The following is a 17,443-nucleotide window of genomic DNA, read 5'->3' as shown; positions in this document are numbered from 1 at the left end:
TTATTGTATTGTATTCCATTGTACCTTATGTATGTGAACTACTCTATAACTGTTGCACAGAGCAGAGAAATTTCTGGATTCATGCAGGTAACATATAAACCATTGACATGATTTTACTCATGGTACTAGTTAAGTGTGTAAGTTTAACAAATGTAACAGTTCAAAAAAACTAGTACCATGAGTAAAATCATGTCAATGGTTTATATGTTACCTTTAATTGGTATCAAGTAAGTCATGTGAAAGCTGTACTGTTACAAAGTAACAGTACAGCTTTCACATGACTTACTTGATACCAATTAAAGGTAACATATAAACCATTGACATGATTTTACTCATGGTACTAGTTAAGTGTGTAAGTTTAAACAGACTTAATTCGTGATACTTAATTTTGAGTGTACTTATTTTCAGGCTTTTTCTTTGAACCTACTGTCTTCACTGATGTACAGGATGATATGTACATAGCTAAGGAAGAATCTTTTGGTCCGGTGATGATCGTATCAAAATTTAAAGAAAGGTAACTGATCTTTAGAATATGTACACCTTCAGGTTAGAGCTGGGTAATTTAATTTAATTAACTTAAATTATGATTCATCAAAATTAGTATTTCCAATTATTACTGTTTTTGATTAATTGAAATTACAATTAAACTGGTTATTCCAACACTTGATTAATTAAGATTATATTGATGGTCATGAAAATAATCAACTAATTGAAATGGGGGTTTCAGATTATTACCATTTCCAATTATCCAAGTAATTCAAATATTGCTATTATGTTTGTTAAGCACAAAGCTATATAATGGACAATCTGCACTCTGTTCAGTTTTAGCATTATATCTTTTTTCACTTCAAGTTTGTTCAGCTTTGGTGATTGTTAGGACAAAGCTATGATGGCTGTCTACCACTAATTTTGAACTGTTAACTGGAGGGAAGCCAACTGGCTAGCAGCACAAGCTGCTAACAATTATTTTATTCTTTAATTGCTGAATAGAGAGAGAAACTGGCTGAACACTAGTAATTACCTCTAATCACACAGCTCTGCTTCAGGGAAGCTATTTGGCATAAATTAAAGATTTTAATAATATTCTTGAGACACAACTTAAAAATAAAATGAATTTGTAATGTTTTGTTATTGTAGAGATTTGAGTTGTTAAGACATTATAAAAATATTGTTATAGGAGAAATTTCCCCCTTTTTTTTTGTTAATGAGAAAACAGTACTTGAGGAAGTATTTTTTCAATATGTAACAAAGTCTGGGTGTGTCTCAATTAGAAGTCTGAACTATAGAATTGTATTCACAAAAAACAGCTCAGACACAATTCTGAAAACAATGTCATAAGATGTGTTGCTGGATTTAATTTTTATGGCTTTAAGTAAAAATCATTGTTAAAATTATTTGAAAGCATTTCCATTGAGATTTACAACTTTCATATTAAAAGTTAATCTACAAATAGCCAGTCATTATTTGATTGTACCTTAGTATTTATAACTTAGTAAATGGCTGAATGCATAGTTTTTGTAATATTATATTTTTCTCTTTAGCGAGATTGACGATGTCATTAAGCGGGCTAATAGTACAGAGTTTGGGTTAGCTTCAGGAGTCTTCACAAGAGATCTGTCTAAGGCCATGTATGTTAGTGATCGTATTGATGCCGGAACATGTTTTATCAATTGCTATAACAAAACTGATGTAGCTGCTCCATTTGGTGGGTTTAAACAGTCTGGTTTTGGTAAAGATTTAGGTAAGCACATCATGATTTGTTTGTTAATATGATATATAAAAATAGTAATGAATATTTTAAAGTTAGGCGTTGCCAAGAAAAGCAAAGGTAAAAATGTTTTCATTCACAGAAACTTTGCTTTTAGTTTGAATAATAACCATAATGGAAGCCTATTGAAGAAACTTGAACAGTGATGTTATTTATTAGTGTTTTGAAACTGCCACCTTATTGTTTCTCTTATCATTTTATTTTATTTCCAGGAGAAGCAGCTTTAAACGAATACCTTCGCATTAAATGTGTGACAGTTGAGTATTGATTACAGATCTTGTGATGAACAGTTTATAAAGGTAAGTTCTGCTGGGAGTTCTTATTAAACATTGCTGTTTGAAATATAAACTAATATTTACTGTCACACTAGTACAGACCTAGAATCACTTTTAAAGTTTAAAAATTCAGCAAAAATAGCTTTAGAACTTTATAGTAATAGACTGATAGTTAACCTGAAAATTGCTTCCAAGGAATACATCCTGGTCAACTCACATTTCCCTAGTAATGTTGTGACAGAAGAAAAGAAATGGACTAATTCGTTGAACTGAATCCTACATGAATATGTAGCTTTGAAGGTGATTTTAATTCCCAGAGTTTTGTGTAGTTGGATACTGACTGAAATGTGAATGAAAGATTCTTAGAGAAAGCACTGTAAAATTTCACTTGTATTCTAGTTAATAATGATGTCATCGCAAGAATGGCAGAGAGAGAGAGAGAGGAAGGAGACTCGGCTATAGACCAGACTCTTTTTACACCTGCTACATTCCTTGAGTTGAAATGGTAGCTATTGCCTTCAATGGGCAGTAACCACAAGCCCCATACTTGTGAATGTAGCCAAGAAAGAGCCATCTCGAAAACCCAACATGAATTACAGGAGAAAGTTTTATTTCATTCCCAGTTGAGAGAAATCTGGAAAAATGGTATAAAACGAAGAAAAACCTGGGAATTTGTGATTTGTCAAACCAATTCTATGTTGTTGTTTTTTGTGAGGAGTGGAGTGGATTATATGGTACTTGACCAAAAATGACAGGAAAAGCTAGTTGGTTGGCTGGTATATGTTTTGGCAATTTTGTAAACTGGAATTCTTTGTTATCATTTGAAAGTTTTGGTTTAGATTTAGAGATTTGGTTTTCCTTTCATAATCTCTATTTAGCTAAATTATTAGCAGTGGCATTAAGTTTTTAGTACTTTTAAACAGCTTCAGTGTGATCAGATGAATTGTTATTTATAGCAAAATTGTATTTGATTTCTACAAGTTTCATTGTACCCAATCACAGAATACCAGATAACTCTGATATATATTTTTAAATTTAGTTTTGGTAAAAGAATTATTGGTAATGAACCTTAAAATAAGCAGTTTCTTATTAAACAGATAAATATTTATGTATTTGAAGGCTATGCAATGTGCTGTAATTTGTTCTTAACAGGGAATATTAACTTGCAATGCCTACAAATATTAATTAAATGATTGTCTTTGAAAATGACCAACTTTAATGATCTGTTACACATACCAATGAATGTGCAAAAGTTAAACATCCAAAAACCAAGGAGCTAAATTGATCACTCCAAATAAGTTGTTGCAACCATCATTAGGTTAAAGAAGTTAAATTTTAAACTGAAGGTTCAAAATTTCTTTCCATAAAAATGGGTTGAATGTAGCATTAAGTGCTGTTTTGCTTTACTCCAGCATGGGACAACCCTAAAATATGGATACAACTATTTACAAGAACCACTTCTTTGAGTTTTACAACAGAATTGTGTATGGTTTTATGTCAAATGCATTGCTTGATATTTACAAAGATCCACTACTGTGGGAGAAGTTCTGTATGGCTACAACACCTGATTGTGATGCTGATAGAATTAAGGTAATATTTTATCAGCATTAAGCTTAATTCAGTAGATTGCAATGCATTGCAGAACAGTAGAAATGTGGATGACTGTTAGATTTCACATACAACAGGTTTATTTACACTAGAAAAAAATTTAATCAACTGCAATTAAATTTGTGTCAGGATTAAAATATGATGCATTGTGACCTACAGTAAAACCTCATTAGCCCATGTACTGATAATTTTCATTAGTCACAATTCAGATTTTAATGTTGAGAAATCTTCACAATAAGAAACTTAATCCATATACTCAAATTCCAAATTTAAATGGCTATTTATTATAGCAATCATGTTTCTTATAACTACATGATTTAGTAATCTGTACAAGACTTCACTAGAGTCAAGTAGAGGTCGATCAGAATGAGAAACGAGGTGATAATTAATGACCATAAAAGACCTGCGCTTGCAATCTGTCTACGTTTATAAGAATAATTCTAAGAATGACTTAAAGAGTAGATTTATATATAAACTATAACAGATATCTAGAGTTCATCAGAGTTATTTATGCTAGTCGATCAGAATGAGAAACGAGGTGATAATTAATGACCATAAAAGACCTGCGCTTGCAATCTGTCTACGTTTATAAGAATAATTCTAAGAATGACTTTAAGAGTAGATTTATATATAAACTATAACAGATATCTAGAGTTCATCAGAGTTATTTATGCTAGTCGTGCCAAGTCACACTTCTTCAAAATGAAGATGAATGGAAACATCAGCATCAAATTTTTTTATACAAGAAAGCAGTGCATGTACTATAAGTAAATCATTAGTTTCAGAAAAATGGTGATTTATGTGAAGATAACAACATAATATGCCACTTTGTTCAGTAATCATTTTGTAATCTCTGCAACAAATCAATAGATGTTACGATTATGGAAAGAACAGAAACACTGAAAATGAAATAAAGTATGGGAAGTTTTCACTTGCAGCACTAGTGAACTTGAATAAAAAAAAAAATGATTCAAATTCTGTTTTTCTTACTGTTCTAAAGAAGACATATGAAAAGGTGAAATTTATTGGTGTTTAAAATCAATTTTTTCAAATTAGTTGTTTGTATCAAATGAGTGAATGTTTCCAGATTTAGAGAGCTCGGTCTGTGAATGTGGGAACTAAAAACCATGTACTTATTGTTTTTTTGCATTTCACCCTATTTAGGCAATTTACTGGAGCAAAATGTAAAATATGAGCCATTTGTATTGCTGTTTGATGAATTTTTAAACAGAATTGCAGAAGAAATAATTAGATTTTGGAACAACAACCAAGTCAAAAGCAGATACTACATGCCTAATATTTTAGGTCGTGCACGTGCAACAGATCTTTTGGGAAGTTTAGAAAATAAAGTGGAAAAAAGATTTGGTCTCAGCAGTTTGGGCAGCATTTAATGGGCTTGAAAATAAAATAAAACAGTTACTGAACATACGATCTTGTGAATTACATATCATACCCAGTCCATTTCATGCAGGAGTACTTAAAACTGAATGGGATATTTTTGTTTGGCCACTAATAACTGAAGTTATATACAATCCCTAAACTCCATAAAGCAACAGGTCACTAGTCCAAATATCAGTATATATTATACCCCACTAGTTGATCTATCATGCCCTTTTAGCCATATCCTTTGCCATTTTGTTCACGTTGTTGGGTCGAAAACGTTAATTTGTGAAAGAGTGTTAGAGGTCAATTCAAATGTTCTGAAGTATATTGGAAAATAAATAAATAATATCTGGGAACAAACTTTTATGAAACTGTCAAACACTGCTGAAAAGACTCCTTTATGCAAAGGTAAAATTTTATTTATAATCTCATTTGGAAAACTGGTAGAAAACTTTCTGAAGCTTTGTCAAACAGATAAGCCTATGTCACCATTCTTAGGAAAAGATTTGGAATCTTTATTGCACTGCTCTGAAACTAAATGCAGTTGATGTAACAAATAAGGAAATCCTCAAAGCATACGGTCGAGTAAACATTAGCTTTGGTCCAGACTTACAATTGAAAACTATGTTGTCCCAGGAAAATAAAAGTAAGAGGGAAGCATTTTGGAGTCTAGACTCGTATTGCAAAACTAACAACATCATAGAGCACAAGAAAATTGAGGTATATAGTGGATGAAAAGATGTTACAATTGAAAATATGTATTATACAATAAAAGGTTTTCAAAATTCATTGCAAAACTAATGCAGATTTATTTCAGTTGATACATTTTGAATTTTTAATCTACCTCTGCAAATACGTTAAATGTGTGAATAATTTTTTTGTTTTTTCCTAGTTGTAATAGGAAAAAGATGCAAAATGTCAATTAGAATTGGGGATTTTATTTTTCACTGTAACTCTCTTAATCTTGTTAAGGTGTAGAAACAGATGTGAAATGTCAATGAGAATTGGGGATTTTGTTTTTCACTGTAACTCTCTTAATCATGTTAAAGTGTAGAAATAGATGTGAAATGTCAATGAGAATTGGGGATTTTATTTTTCACTGTAACTCTCTTAATCTTGTTAAGGTGTAGAAACAGATGTGAAATGTCAATGAGAATTTGGGATTTTTCTTACTTTAGTTTAACTCTCTTAATCGTGTTAAAGTTGTGGTAACTATTCAAGTAGTTAAAGGATGCTTGTTTTCGAGGGATTTTACAAAACTTACATGATATGATACAATTCAAAGTACACATACACAGTATTTCTGAACTTGTTAAACTAAATTCTGTTACATTATGCATAACACAGCCATTATCCTCAAAATGAAAAAAGGTACAAGTATATTTGATTTAGCATGATAATTAAGTGTAACCAATAGATTTTTGTAAACTTGAATTGATCTCATGCTGCATAATTTAGTATTATGCATTTTACTTTTGTTCAGCTTTAGTTGTTGTTTTTTTCCAATTTATATCTAGTCACTTATTGTTTTTCACTGCTAAAGCTGGATTGGGCCAAGTTATAAAGATGTTCAGTTAATTAAAAAAATTATTTTGCCACTACTTTAGTCTATTGTAATAAGTATATGTGGTGAAACAGCAGGCCAGCACTTGACATTGAAAATTACCAGTGCTACTTTAGTCTATTGTAATAAGTATATGTGGTGAAACAGCAGGGCAGCACTTGACATTGAAAATTACCAGTGCTACTTTAGTCTATTGTAATAAGTAGATGTGGTGAAACAGCAGGGCAGCACTTGACATTGAAAATTACCAGTGCTTGCCATGAAACCTTTTGTTGCTCAAAATAATCATACTTACAATTTGCAAGATGAAGCTTTGTATCAACAAGATATTTCTATGATAAAAGTAACAAATAATTGCAAAAAGACTTGTGTGAGAGCTGTTGTCTGCCCATCATCAAGGTTGGAAGAATAAGACCAAAGAAATTCACAGTGCTTGCAGAAAGATGCCTACAGTCAGTTGGATATTGACATTTTGGCAATAAAACTGAAGGCTCTGCCATTTTTGAAAATGGATATTGGCTATGCTGGACACCAGGTGCTATCAAATGAAACTTGGCATATGGATATTTTAAATCACCTGTGGTTAGCCACAAGGCCTTATCCCCACTGAGTCCTGCACCTTAAAGGTATACACAGCTGGCCTAGTCTATACAATGGAAGGCCCTGATGTGACACCATGTAAATATTATTGACAATATAATTATTGTAAGCATCTTTTACACACATTAACAGGATTTGTTTGCAAGAAGCCAGTAAAAGTATCTGCTAGTGGACTAGATGATACAATGTCCATACAACCAGATAAAGCCTGTTGGATATTGGGTCCATATCTCACACGGACACTTTTTCCTCTTGACATTGATATATGCATACAGAAGAGATTCACCTAAGAACTGCATTTTTCTGGATGTTGTGATGGACCACAGCATGATGATCTGAGATAAGTCAGTAGTCTTACCTTTTCAAGTATGCAGCAACCCATAAAGTACATCAAAGGAGCCTCATCAATCTGGTGAGAGCAACAGAATAGAGTATATAATCCGGCAGGAAAGTCAGTGTACCAAGCAGCCATAAGAATAGTAACTGGAGCAGCCAAACAAGTTCCTGTAACACCTTGTGCATCTGGCTTGCTTTAGTAGCTTTATACCAAAAGACAAAAGATTCCAGACAGCCAAGCACTACTCAAAGCAACTACAACCATATCAAACTTGCTATATCAGCACTTGAAAGAGAGGGTAGACAAATTAGTAATACAGAAACAAAAATGGTCAAGTCATGGGTCAGTGAGGCCAAGAAATATGTAGAAGAGATATGTCCAATGGAAAACATCAAGAGTATTGAATGGGTCCAAGCAGAAGGCATTAAGTTAAACATAGAAAGATTGGCAACAGGATGTGGATGGGAAAGGTCAGGACTACTGATCAAAACAACCAAAGTCATGGAATTGATATACAAGCAGAAACTGATCGCAACAATGGATGGCTCAGTCAAGAAAGGCTTGACTATATGGGTAAGTAAGAGCAATGTAGAGAGATGGGGATTTATTGTTTAAATGGTGACAAAAACATGGCAATCCAGTTCATTCAGAGAAAGATGTACTTGTTTGGTTGACCTGTGGCAGTGAAAACCATGGAAGGATCATACTCCTGACAAAATTTCTAAACCTCCTTACAAAATTAAAGACAGATTTTGTCCAAAGAACATAGGTAAAACTTTTGGGAGACTGAAGGCTCATCTGATAACCTCTATTCAAGGTTACAGTGGTATGTTCTTCAGTCAGAAAGTAGACCATGTAGTTGGCAAGATGCATCCCTGGTATGATCTCTGAATGATGCCATTAATGAAATAGTTTATAGAAAGGGAATAGGAAATGATCGAACAGAGATGTCATACTAGAGGAAAGAAGTGGAAGTAGATTTTGTTTTTTATTAAGCTCAAAGGTACATAATGGGCTACCTGTACTGTGTGCACCAGAGGTATCAAAACCTTGGTTTTAGCATCATAAGGCTTCAGACTGAGCCACTGGGAGGGCATGGAAATGAAGCAAGTGCAAAAGTATGTAGGAAAGACAATGCTACTCAAATTGAACTGGGCATTATAACTAGAACCTTAAGGAGATTATTGGAGGGAGGAGAATCTGTGTAAATAAAAACTTTAAACTTCCTATAGTTAAAGGTACTCTAAAGCAACATTACTATTTGATGACTACTGCCAAACCTTTTAAATTTTAATGAATATAGATCTTATACTTTAAATCATGTAGTTGCACTTATTCAACTCTAGTGTTGCAAGTATTTAAATATATCTATTTCTGCCTTTGCAGGAATTGCTGCTGCCATGTATATTTGCAAGCTGTATGGGCTGATTGACTGAACTATCATGAAAATTCTGCTTAAACAATCTATCAACGATGAACTATCATTTTTATAGCCTTATTAAATGTGATTTAAATGGTTTCTTGCTGATGGTTAACTTACAGACCAGTCAGAAATTTCCTTTTAGTTTAAAACTCAAATCATTTACAATTTCAGTCATTTTTTATACTTTCAGAGTTTTGAAATTTATGCAAGTTGTACAACACATTTTGATGCTTACAGTAAACCTTATATGTGGATTTATATTTTTATTATAAAACACAATGTATTTGCTATTCTTAGGAAATACTCCTAACATATTAAAATTTAAAAAAACTTGTCCTAACAAATAGGATTAATTTTAGGTTACATGGTGTTGTGCATGATTCTAAAGACTTAATCTAACATAGATGTAGTTTTTCCTTTATACTTGTATCATTTTATGTTCCTAAACATTGTATGGAATGTTTTGAAACAAAATGCTGTGTCAACATCATGATAGTTAAAAGAGGTAAGGTATACATACTTAACTGTCATGTAGTTTTGTGAATTGCCTGAAAACTTTATCTGAGGATTATATTCATATGCACATCTAAATGTAAAAACTTTCCATTTCATTTTTCTTTGTTCCTTAAATAAAAGGTTCCTGTTTTCATTGTTTATGAAACAGCTTTATCTATAATATTTTTATAATCACAAGTTATTTCTATTGTTGTGTAAAGAAGAAAGTTTAAAATTTAACATATGATTTACATTTCTAATTCCAAATATATATTTTTATTGAGAACTCACTAGAACGCACTTTGTGTATATTGTAACCTTCCTATTCATGCTTGTAACATTTACAGGTAAATGGTGAAAAGGAATTGACCATTATTTTATTATAAGTAGTGAATGTTTGGAAGTTAAATTTACAGTTTGTAAATGTCCCTCATGAGTGACAAAGTGTGTCAGAACGATACAACTTGTAAAGCAAAAATAAAATGTTAGCAGCAAAAGAAATGTTTCTTTATTTATTTTTTCCAAAGAAAGTACTAGAAAATATGCTTTATCACTCTTCCAAATAATATATATTTAATTTAAAAAGAACTGCATTCAAGTTCTGTAAAAACTCATGATATCCACTTTAGAAATTAGCTCTGTTTGTCCTTACATAAAATGTATTTGAATTTTCTATTTATTTCACAGCATTTCCAAGTTTTTAGTTTGTAAAAGAAAATGCATCTAAACCCTAAATATTTCACATTTTGAACTTTGGACCTCAGGTTTAATACTACTAACAAAAGCTAGAAATGCATTATTATAACTAGCCTAAACATCTTAACTATTGTTAATTTGTCCTTTATACTTGTATGGAATGTTTTGAAACAAAATGCTGTGTCAACATCACGGTAGTTAAAAGATGTATACATACTTAACTGTCATGTAGTTGTTTTGTGAACTGTCTGAAAATTAATGATAGCACATGAACTTAAATGGCTTCCATTTTAAAATGTCTTTAAAGTGGATACTGGAAATAAGACACTTCATTTAGAAATTGTACTTTTCACTCCTTGGAAGTAACATCAACACAAGCTTAATACTGTAAATCTTTCAATATTCAAAGAAAAACACCTTGCCTTCCTTTTGATAAAATGCATGTTTTTTAAATAAGATTTTCTAGACACTCTTCTAATAACAGTCATACTAGGAGAGCAAACATACTCCAGGGTGGACTTATTCTTGGCAGAATAATAGAACCAGCTAACTGTAGCCCACAAGTTTGATTCTTCACACCTTGAATATTATGTCAATTTTAGATGGAAAAGTGCTGCATAGGAATTACTATTTGAAACCATTCAATTTTTATTAGACTATTTCAGCCTCCAAATTCAGGGGTGAAATGGGCTAACTTTGACGTTATTAATAAAAGAAGTAAATCCAACTAACTAATTATCTAGTATTAGTAACAAACTTCATATATTCACTATTGTCATTCAACATAAGATCAGTGTTGTACAATCTTCAATTGATTATTCAGCTCACTAGTTTACTTTGAAGGATGTCTAGGAGTTTAACAAATTATTTGTTAGGTTTAAGTAATATGAGCCTGTAGTCACATACACTTTTGTTTTGATCAGTTTAATGATAGGTTTTAAAACTTTTTTTTAACATCAGTATTTTCTTTTATAAATTTCCAGAAGGAAGTAGAATTTTAATAAACTAGAAATATAAATAGTTCCTAAATGAATTAGTGTGAGGAGAAAAAATTTGAAGCAATTATTTACTTCCACTTCAACCTCAAAACAAAAACTTATTAAACAGTACTAAACCATACACCTGATTAGAGTGACTACAAGTTTCTAGAATAAATCTAACAAGTTTCAGAATAGGAAACTTAAATGTTTTGGAAGGTATTGAAAATTTTATTTTAAGTCTATAGATGTTATAAATCAGCTCTGAGCTGATCTTCAAAAAGAAAGGCATGTTTAAAACGTCCAGTTCAATATTTTCAAATGCTTATAGATAATGAAAGGTTAGTATTTGATTTTATTCACCTTAAACCTTTTGTTGTTTTTTATTACTTAAAAAGCTAAAATTTTTCATTTGTGGAATTTCGTGAAAAATGACTGCACTGCAATACTATAAATATTTTTTGAGCAGTTATTTATTTCAAATACTTTTATCTTTTGTAAATATATACATTCCAAGTTAATTAACTAAATTTAGTCTGTTATGGTCATATTCATAGTCTGAAAATAAACAAGGTTTGTGGTAGTAGAGGCCTATGACAGCTAAATAACAACCAATGACTACAGAAGTAATAATGTTTATATAACATTCCCATGTTTATCATCTTACTATAATTGAGCAATGGTGTGGCTGTATTTATAACTATATGACCAAAATAATACAATGGTGCCTCTTGATGTACTGAAATACAAGATTTCAATGCCAGAAGTGGTGATTGACTTATGGCGCCATCTACTGAGTGGCACCACAAACCCATAAAAAAAATCCACTTTGGGTACTCAAGATTCAGACAATTAGAAAAATAACTATGGTATGTACAACAACCATTTCTTTATAACAAAACACAATTTTAAATAAAATTACTATCCTTACAACAATATTACGACTTTCACTAGGACTGTATGCGAGGGTTTTATTATATCTTTATTGGCATAATTTGTAAATGTAGTACTAAAAAACTGGTTCTTAAAAAAATATAATATTTTTTCAATAAAGGGTAGCACTTTTAATGGATGTAAAAACGTATGAAAATTTTGAGCTCTGTCCATTGAAACATTTTGATGCAATGAGGTGTGTGTCACTAATAAGCACAATCCCGATGGGTGGCTTTTCTGCTAGTTATAAATAAAACTTGAACTGCCAAATTGATTTAAATCAATGATTTTTTTAAAGAGAAGATTTAACTTACCTAATTATAATTAAAACTAATTCCAACAGTATTACAAATTATAAACTCTAACCTTGATACCTCAAGTGTTCCACAAACTTGATATAAATGAACTAAAATATCCCAGCTAGAATAGAAAATTATAAGATAAAAGTTGGGAAATTTAATAGCAAAAAACAAGATCCATGATAATTGAATTTAAATATCTTTAAAACATTTGGCTAAATAATTGGACAGGGATTTAAAAAATACAGATTCATTTATTAGAATACATGTTTCTTAGAAAGCTTATTATAATCAATATTTATACTATTTAGAGAAACACTTAAAAATCTTTATTAAGATTACATTTAAGGACACACGTTTTGAATTTTTGACTATTGTGACAATATTTTGCTCTGTGCTAAGAAAAAAAGCCAAAAAGATAAAACAGCTTTGAAAAATTTCACAAACATTCTACAGAATACAACAAAATATCAGTTTGCTAATAACAAGTTATTTAAAACCTTCTTTAGACTATGTGATTAACATTTAAAAGATTAAAACACTAAAGAGGAGGGGGAAAACTTTCCCACACCATTTTAGTAAAAAACAAATATTCAAATTATCCTATACTGTAAATGAACTCTGAGATAGCAAGGCACTTTATAATTAAATACAATAAACAAGTTTGAAAAAAATTAAGACAAAAATCATAATGTACATGATATAAACCACAACATAAAAAACTCTTCAATTACATTTACACCCCAAGTGTCATTTTTTTCAACTAATTCATAAAGTAATGAAATGATGAAGTCATATTTAAAATGAGTTAATATTAAAAATGAATTAAAGTGAAATAAATTTTTGAATTTTCAGTATGTATATTTATATCCTCATGTCAAAACTATTTCTAAATAAAATTACACTTTCAACTACTAGAGGATGGATCTTGTATGTTGTTAGATGCATTATCTTCTGCAACATAAAATAAAACTTGGCGTTTACCAAAACAGCCATTCTTCCAAACTTCTTGGATATCATGAACAATTATCTTGATTATACAGAGGAGTGAGAGAACTGTCTGCAAGAGAGAATAGATAACATGAACTACACAAATCATTTAATTCAATTACTTTTCTCAAGGGGCAGCCATTTTGTCTTTTGTAAATTTGTCAATTTCATGTACTTAGCATAATATATGCATCCTTATACATTTTAAATTAACTAATATTCACAGTATGACAATGAACAAGGCTTGTGGTAAGTACAGGCCTAAGACAGCTAAATTACAACTAATGACTACTGAAGCATTAATGTATATATAATATTCCTGTGTTCATCATTATAAATAAAAACTTGAACTGCCAAACTGATTCAAATCAATGATTTTTTTTTTTTTAAACATGTAGTTTAACTCACACAATTATTGCTAAAACTAATATCAACAGCACCACAAATTTTAACACCCCTAATGTTCCAAAACAAATATAAAGTAATAGGATAAACCTGCAAAGTTGGGAAATTTAATAGCAAAAATGTTGATTACTCTAAACAACACTAGTAACACACTTCACCAAGTACTGAGCAAACTTACTTTAAATCCACTAAACAAATGTTGCAAGTAATATTTTCATCAAAATTAGTTACTCTACAGATATTACAGATGTCTTATTGAATACTTAATTGTCCTTAACCACTACAACACACCAAAAAAGCTGAAAAGAAATTTAGTGTGAATAATTATTTAATAACTTAAAAATACACACATCGTGTAAAGAATTGAGATTGGAAGTTGAAATAAAAATACTCATTTCAAACAAAGCCACTAACACATCAAAAAGTGTGTTTTAACAGTCTTTCTCACACATCTGAAAATTCTATATTTAACTGAACAATATATAACAGTTTTTTACACTTACCATTATCATAAAGCCATAAAATACAGAGTTCCATCCCAAGTCTCTATGAAGTAATGGTACAAGCAACTACAGAAATGGAAGGAAAATACACTTTGCAGTAAACACAAACAAGCATATGCAGTTATAAAAGCACATTAATATCTAAAAATATCAAGAAAAAAATACTTGACTGAATTTTTCAACCAAATGATCTTTATTGGCAACAAATGACTTAAATACAAATGTTTAGGAAATATTACAAAGTACAACATTAACTGGCTTGATACAACAGAAAGTAATTTCATAAAAAAGATAATTAGAACAAATCCTTGCCTGGCCAACAGCTGCTCCAGCACTTCCAGTCCCGTCCACTATTCCAGTAACTGTTGAAAGAGCTTCTTTACTCCCACTTAATTCTTTTTGCCTGCCAAGGTCTGCAGAAATGGCTGTGCTCACCAAATTTGATGCTCCAGCAATAAAAAAACCAGTGACACTCATCAGGAAACCATTCATTATTAGGTCTGGACCAGAAGCTTTAAAAAAAAACCAGTGACACCCATCAAGAAACCATTCATTATTAGGTCTGGACCAGAAGCTTTAAAAAAAATTAGATTTTAAATATACTTGACATGGAATAAATTATGAACAAAAATTTGGCAATGACTAAAAACCAATAGTATTCTTTGAATAGAATCTAAATATTCATTATAATGATTTAATATGAGCATAAAAATCAAGCCTAATTATATTAATTATAAGTAAAAATTCTCACATACAATGAATATGGTGAATAGTAATTTTAACTATATTTTACTTGAAATATTACTAACATTAATGAAATGACAGTACAGAAAAATATTATATAAAAAAATGCAGTAACATAAAATAACATTCCAATCTACTCAAAACAAATATTTTATCTAGAAAACATTATTTGATCAAAATGATGATAATATAGTTTTCTTTACTGTTTGTATATAGGAACTTTTTACTTTGGTAAGTAAAGATGCTTTATGAAAGACTCGTACAACAAAATACCACCACTATTTTTAAGCACAAAATGCATTTTTCAAGGCACAAAAGTAAATTATCATTAACAAGAAAACAAAGTGATTTCATTGAATAAAAAACAATTATACAAGTGGATTCAGAGAATCAGTCTTTAGCACATTTGAGTTATTGATATACAGCATTGACTGAATTATTCAATGTCATAAAATCCTCTATTTACAGCTACTCACTCTATTCAGTATTTTTTAGGAAAGTTTTTAATGGTTCATATTCTTTTGTAAGCTATTTTGCTCTTTCTTTTGTACTTTTTCTCAAAGACTTGTAATTTATGCCCAAGTTAAATTTCCCATTCTTTCTGCCTTCTCAGACTTTGTTAAAGATTCAATGTTTACACTCTGCTGCTGAAGATACAGATAATATAATACCTATGTTGTTGGCACAGTTGCTGGCACAAGCAGTTGTTTAGTAACAGCAAACATATATAAATTTTCTCCCACAGCTTTCATATGATCAAATATCAGACATTGACTGCTTCTTCAGCTTTTCCATCTATGTTGTAGAATGACATCACAATCTTTTGGCACTTAATTAGCAGACTGAGAACTTTCTTGAATTTTCAGCATTAGCAACTATTTGGAGACTATGATAAGGGACAACACTCCAATGTCCAAGTTTGTCTGCAGAAATGATTTCTGAAAGTTAAATCAGCGTTGATAAACATTCTCATCAGTGCTTTAATTATGTTGCATAAGTCACTTGCTAGGAAACAAGTATTATCTTTTCAGACTGATAAGGCCTGAGAAATGACTATACATTTGCAGGAATGATCCATCTGAATGGGATCTGCCCCACCACTCAAATCCAGGGCAGTATCCATTAAGATTGATAGGCATTCTAGTTTTAAAAAATAGTCAAAATTCAAAACAGAAGAGCTAATTATGTAGTTTTCCTCAAAAACCGAAGTTATGGAATTGTCAAGTTTTTGTGCTAATTTAGGACTTGGCCAATTCATACCATTCTGAATGCATCTCCCTACTGGAAACTTTCTTAGAAAATACTGATATTATCAGTTATATGGGAGAGTACCATTACTAGTTGACCAACGTACTCCTTTCATGAATCTATCACTGCTGTCCATTGATCATGCTCTTTTTACCTGTCTTCAGGAGAGGAAATTAATCAAGCAGACCTTTGTGATCTTATCAAGTAGTTGCCATCTCAATTTATCATCAAAACAAACATAGAGAAAGCAGATGAACTTGAAACAAGTCAAATGGCACTGTCAGTGCAGTAGTAAAAATAAACTTTTTAATACCCCAGTTAGGGATTATAATGAACAAGGGGGATGCCAAATAATGGTACTGTGTTTCAGGGCCAATGAAACTGATTGTGACTGCTCACTTTTGTCACTAGTATAAAGAGAAATAGGTGTAGAGGTAGACTGCTCAGCTCATTTGTCTATGGAGGGCTACAGAGATATCTGTTTGCACTTCCACTATAGCAGTGGCTCAGAGTGCAGCAGAATAGCTGTTTTCAAAGGCATCACACCATCTTTATTACCTCAGGGTACAAGATGTTATTGATGGTTTTAATCCTGTGTATCTCTTTCACTTCAATTAATTGGGGAAATGATCTATCATAAGAGGGTGCTGTCATGGTCCATTCTGACACTCATGGCCTTAGAAACTGCAACATAAGCAAATTAAAGACCCACAAAAAGAGTAAAGAAAATGAGACATCTTCCCTAATGATATTTCTAATAAAGAATGAAGTACCAGTAATTGAAGTGCTGTGACAGATGGTGGTAAATGTGCATCTGAAGTGCTGTGACAGATGGTGGTAACTGTGCATCTGAAGTGCTGTGACAGATGGTGGTAACTGTGCATCTGAAGTGCTGTGACAGATGGTGGTAACTGTGCATCTGCAGAGTCATCAGTAAATGGATGCTTGAAGGTTATAGTTTGGAACATCTATTAAAACAGTTACCATACCCACCATGAAGCCCTATGTGGGGGACATATTAGGTGGTAACTGTGCATCTGCAGAGTCATCAGTAAATGGATGCTTGAAGGTTATAGTTTGGAACATCCATTAAAACAGTTACCATACCCACCATGAAGCCCGACATATTACACTGTTAACCCTATATGCCTGGGCATCATTTATTGTGCACATCACGAGGTTTTAGTGACTTGCA

General features: G+C 31.4%; 2 protein-coding genes and 1 long non-coding RNA gene across 3 annotated transcripts in view; 1 reads left to right on the top strand and 2 right to left on the bottom strand.

The window, feature by feature from the left end:
* LOC106469348 (mitochondrial 10-formyltetrahydrofolate dehydrogenase-like) overlaps positions 1–9,950 on the top strand; it is a 66,419-nt gene extending 56,469 nt beyond the window's left edge. The window contains exons 21-24 of the mRNA XM_013929836.2: positions 409–514; positions 1,542–1,741; positions 1,981–2,067; positions 8,922–9,950. Of these exons, the coding sequence (XP_013785290.2) occupies positions 409–514; positions 1,542–1,741; positions 1,981–2,036 (362 nt within the window). The 3' untranslated portion in view covers positions 2,037–2,067; positions 8,922–9,950. The remainder of the gene's footprint in view (positions 1–408; positions 515–1,541; positions 1,742–1,980; positions 2,068–8,921) is intronic.
* LOC111088265 lies at positions 123–402 on the bottom strand. The gene is made up of 2 exons (XR_002612844.1): positions 250–402; positions 123–169 (listed from the first exon to the last, which is right to left on the bottom strand). It is a non-coding gene; the product is annotated as an uncharacterized LOC111088265 (long non-coding RNA).
* A 1,631-nt stretch (positions 9,951–11,581) lies between the features above and the next one.
* Positions 11,582–14,970, bottom strand: LOC106469351 (sugar phosphate exchanger 3-like). The gene is made up of 3 exons (XM_013929838.2): positions 14,569–14,970; positions 14,257–14,322; positions 11,582–13,418 (listed from the first exon to the last, which is right to left on the bottom strand). Exons 1-3 carry the CDS (start codon positions 14,746–14,748, stop codon positions 13,266–13,268), a joined length of 399 nt encoding a protein of 132 aa, XP_013785292.1. The 5' UTR covers positions 14,749–14,970; the 3' UTR covers positions 11,582–13,265.
* Positions 14,971–17,443: the final 2,473 nt, after the last annotated feature.

The sequence above is a fragment of the Limulus polyphemus genome, unplaced genomic scaffold, assembly GCF_000517525.1.
Source record: "Limulus polyphemus unplaced genomic scaffold, Limulus_polyphemus-2.1.2 Scaffold3441, whole genome shotgun sequence".
NCBI lineage: Eukaryota > Metazoa > Arthropoda > Merostomata > Xiphosura > Limulidae > Limulus > Limulus polyphemus.
Note: the sequence above shows the minus strand (reverse complement) of the source record. Positions and strands in the feature narration are given on the sequence as shown.

What these genes read in the sequence shown, in the direction of transcription:
- LOC106469351 (XM_013929838.2), bottom strand. Translation starts at nt 14,748, where the DNA reads ATGAATGGTTTCCTGATGAGTGTCACTGGTTTTTTTATTGCTGGAGCA. An exon ending in CTGGAGCAGCTGTTGGCCAG is followed by an intron (nt 14,323 to 14,568) that starts GCAAGGATTTGT and finishes CCATTTCTGTAG; the next exon opens with TTGCTTGTACCATTACTTCA. An exon ending in TTTATGGCTTTATGATAATG is followed by an intron (nt 13,419 to 14,256) that starts GTAAGTGTAAAA and finishes TCTCTCTTGCAG; the next exon opens with ACAGTTCTCTCACTCCTCTG.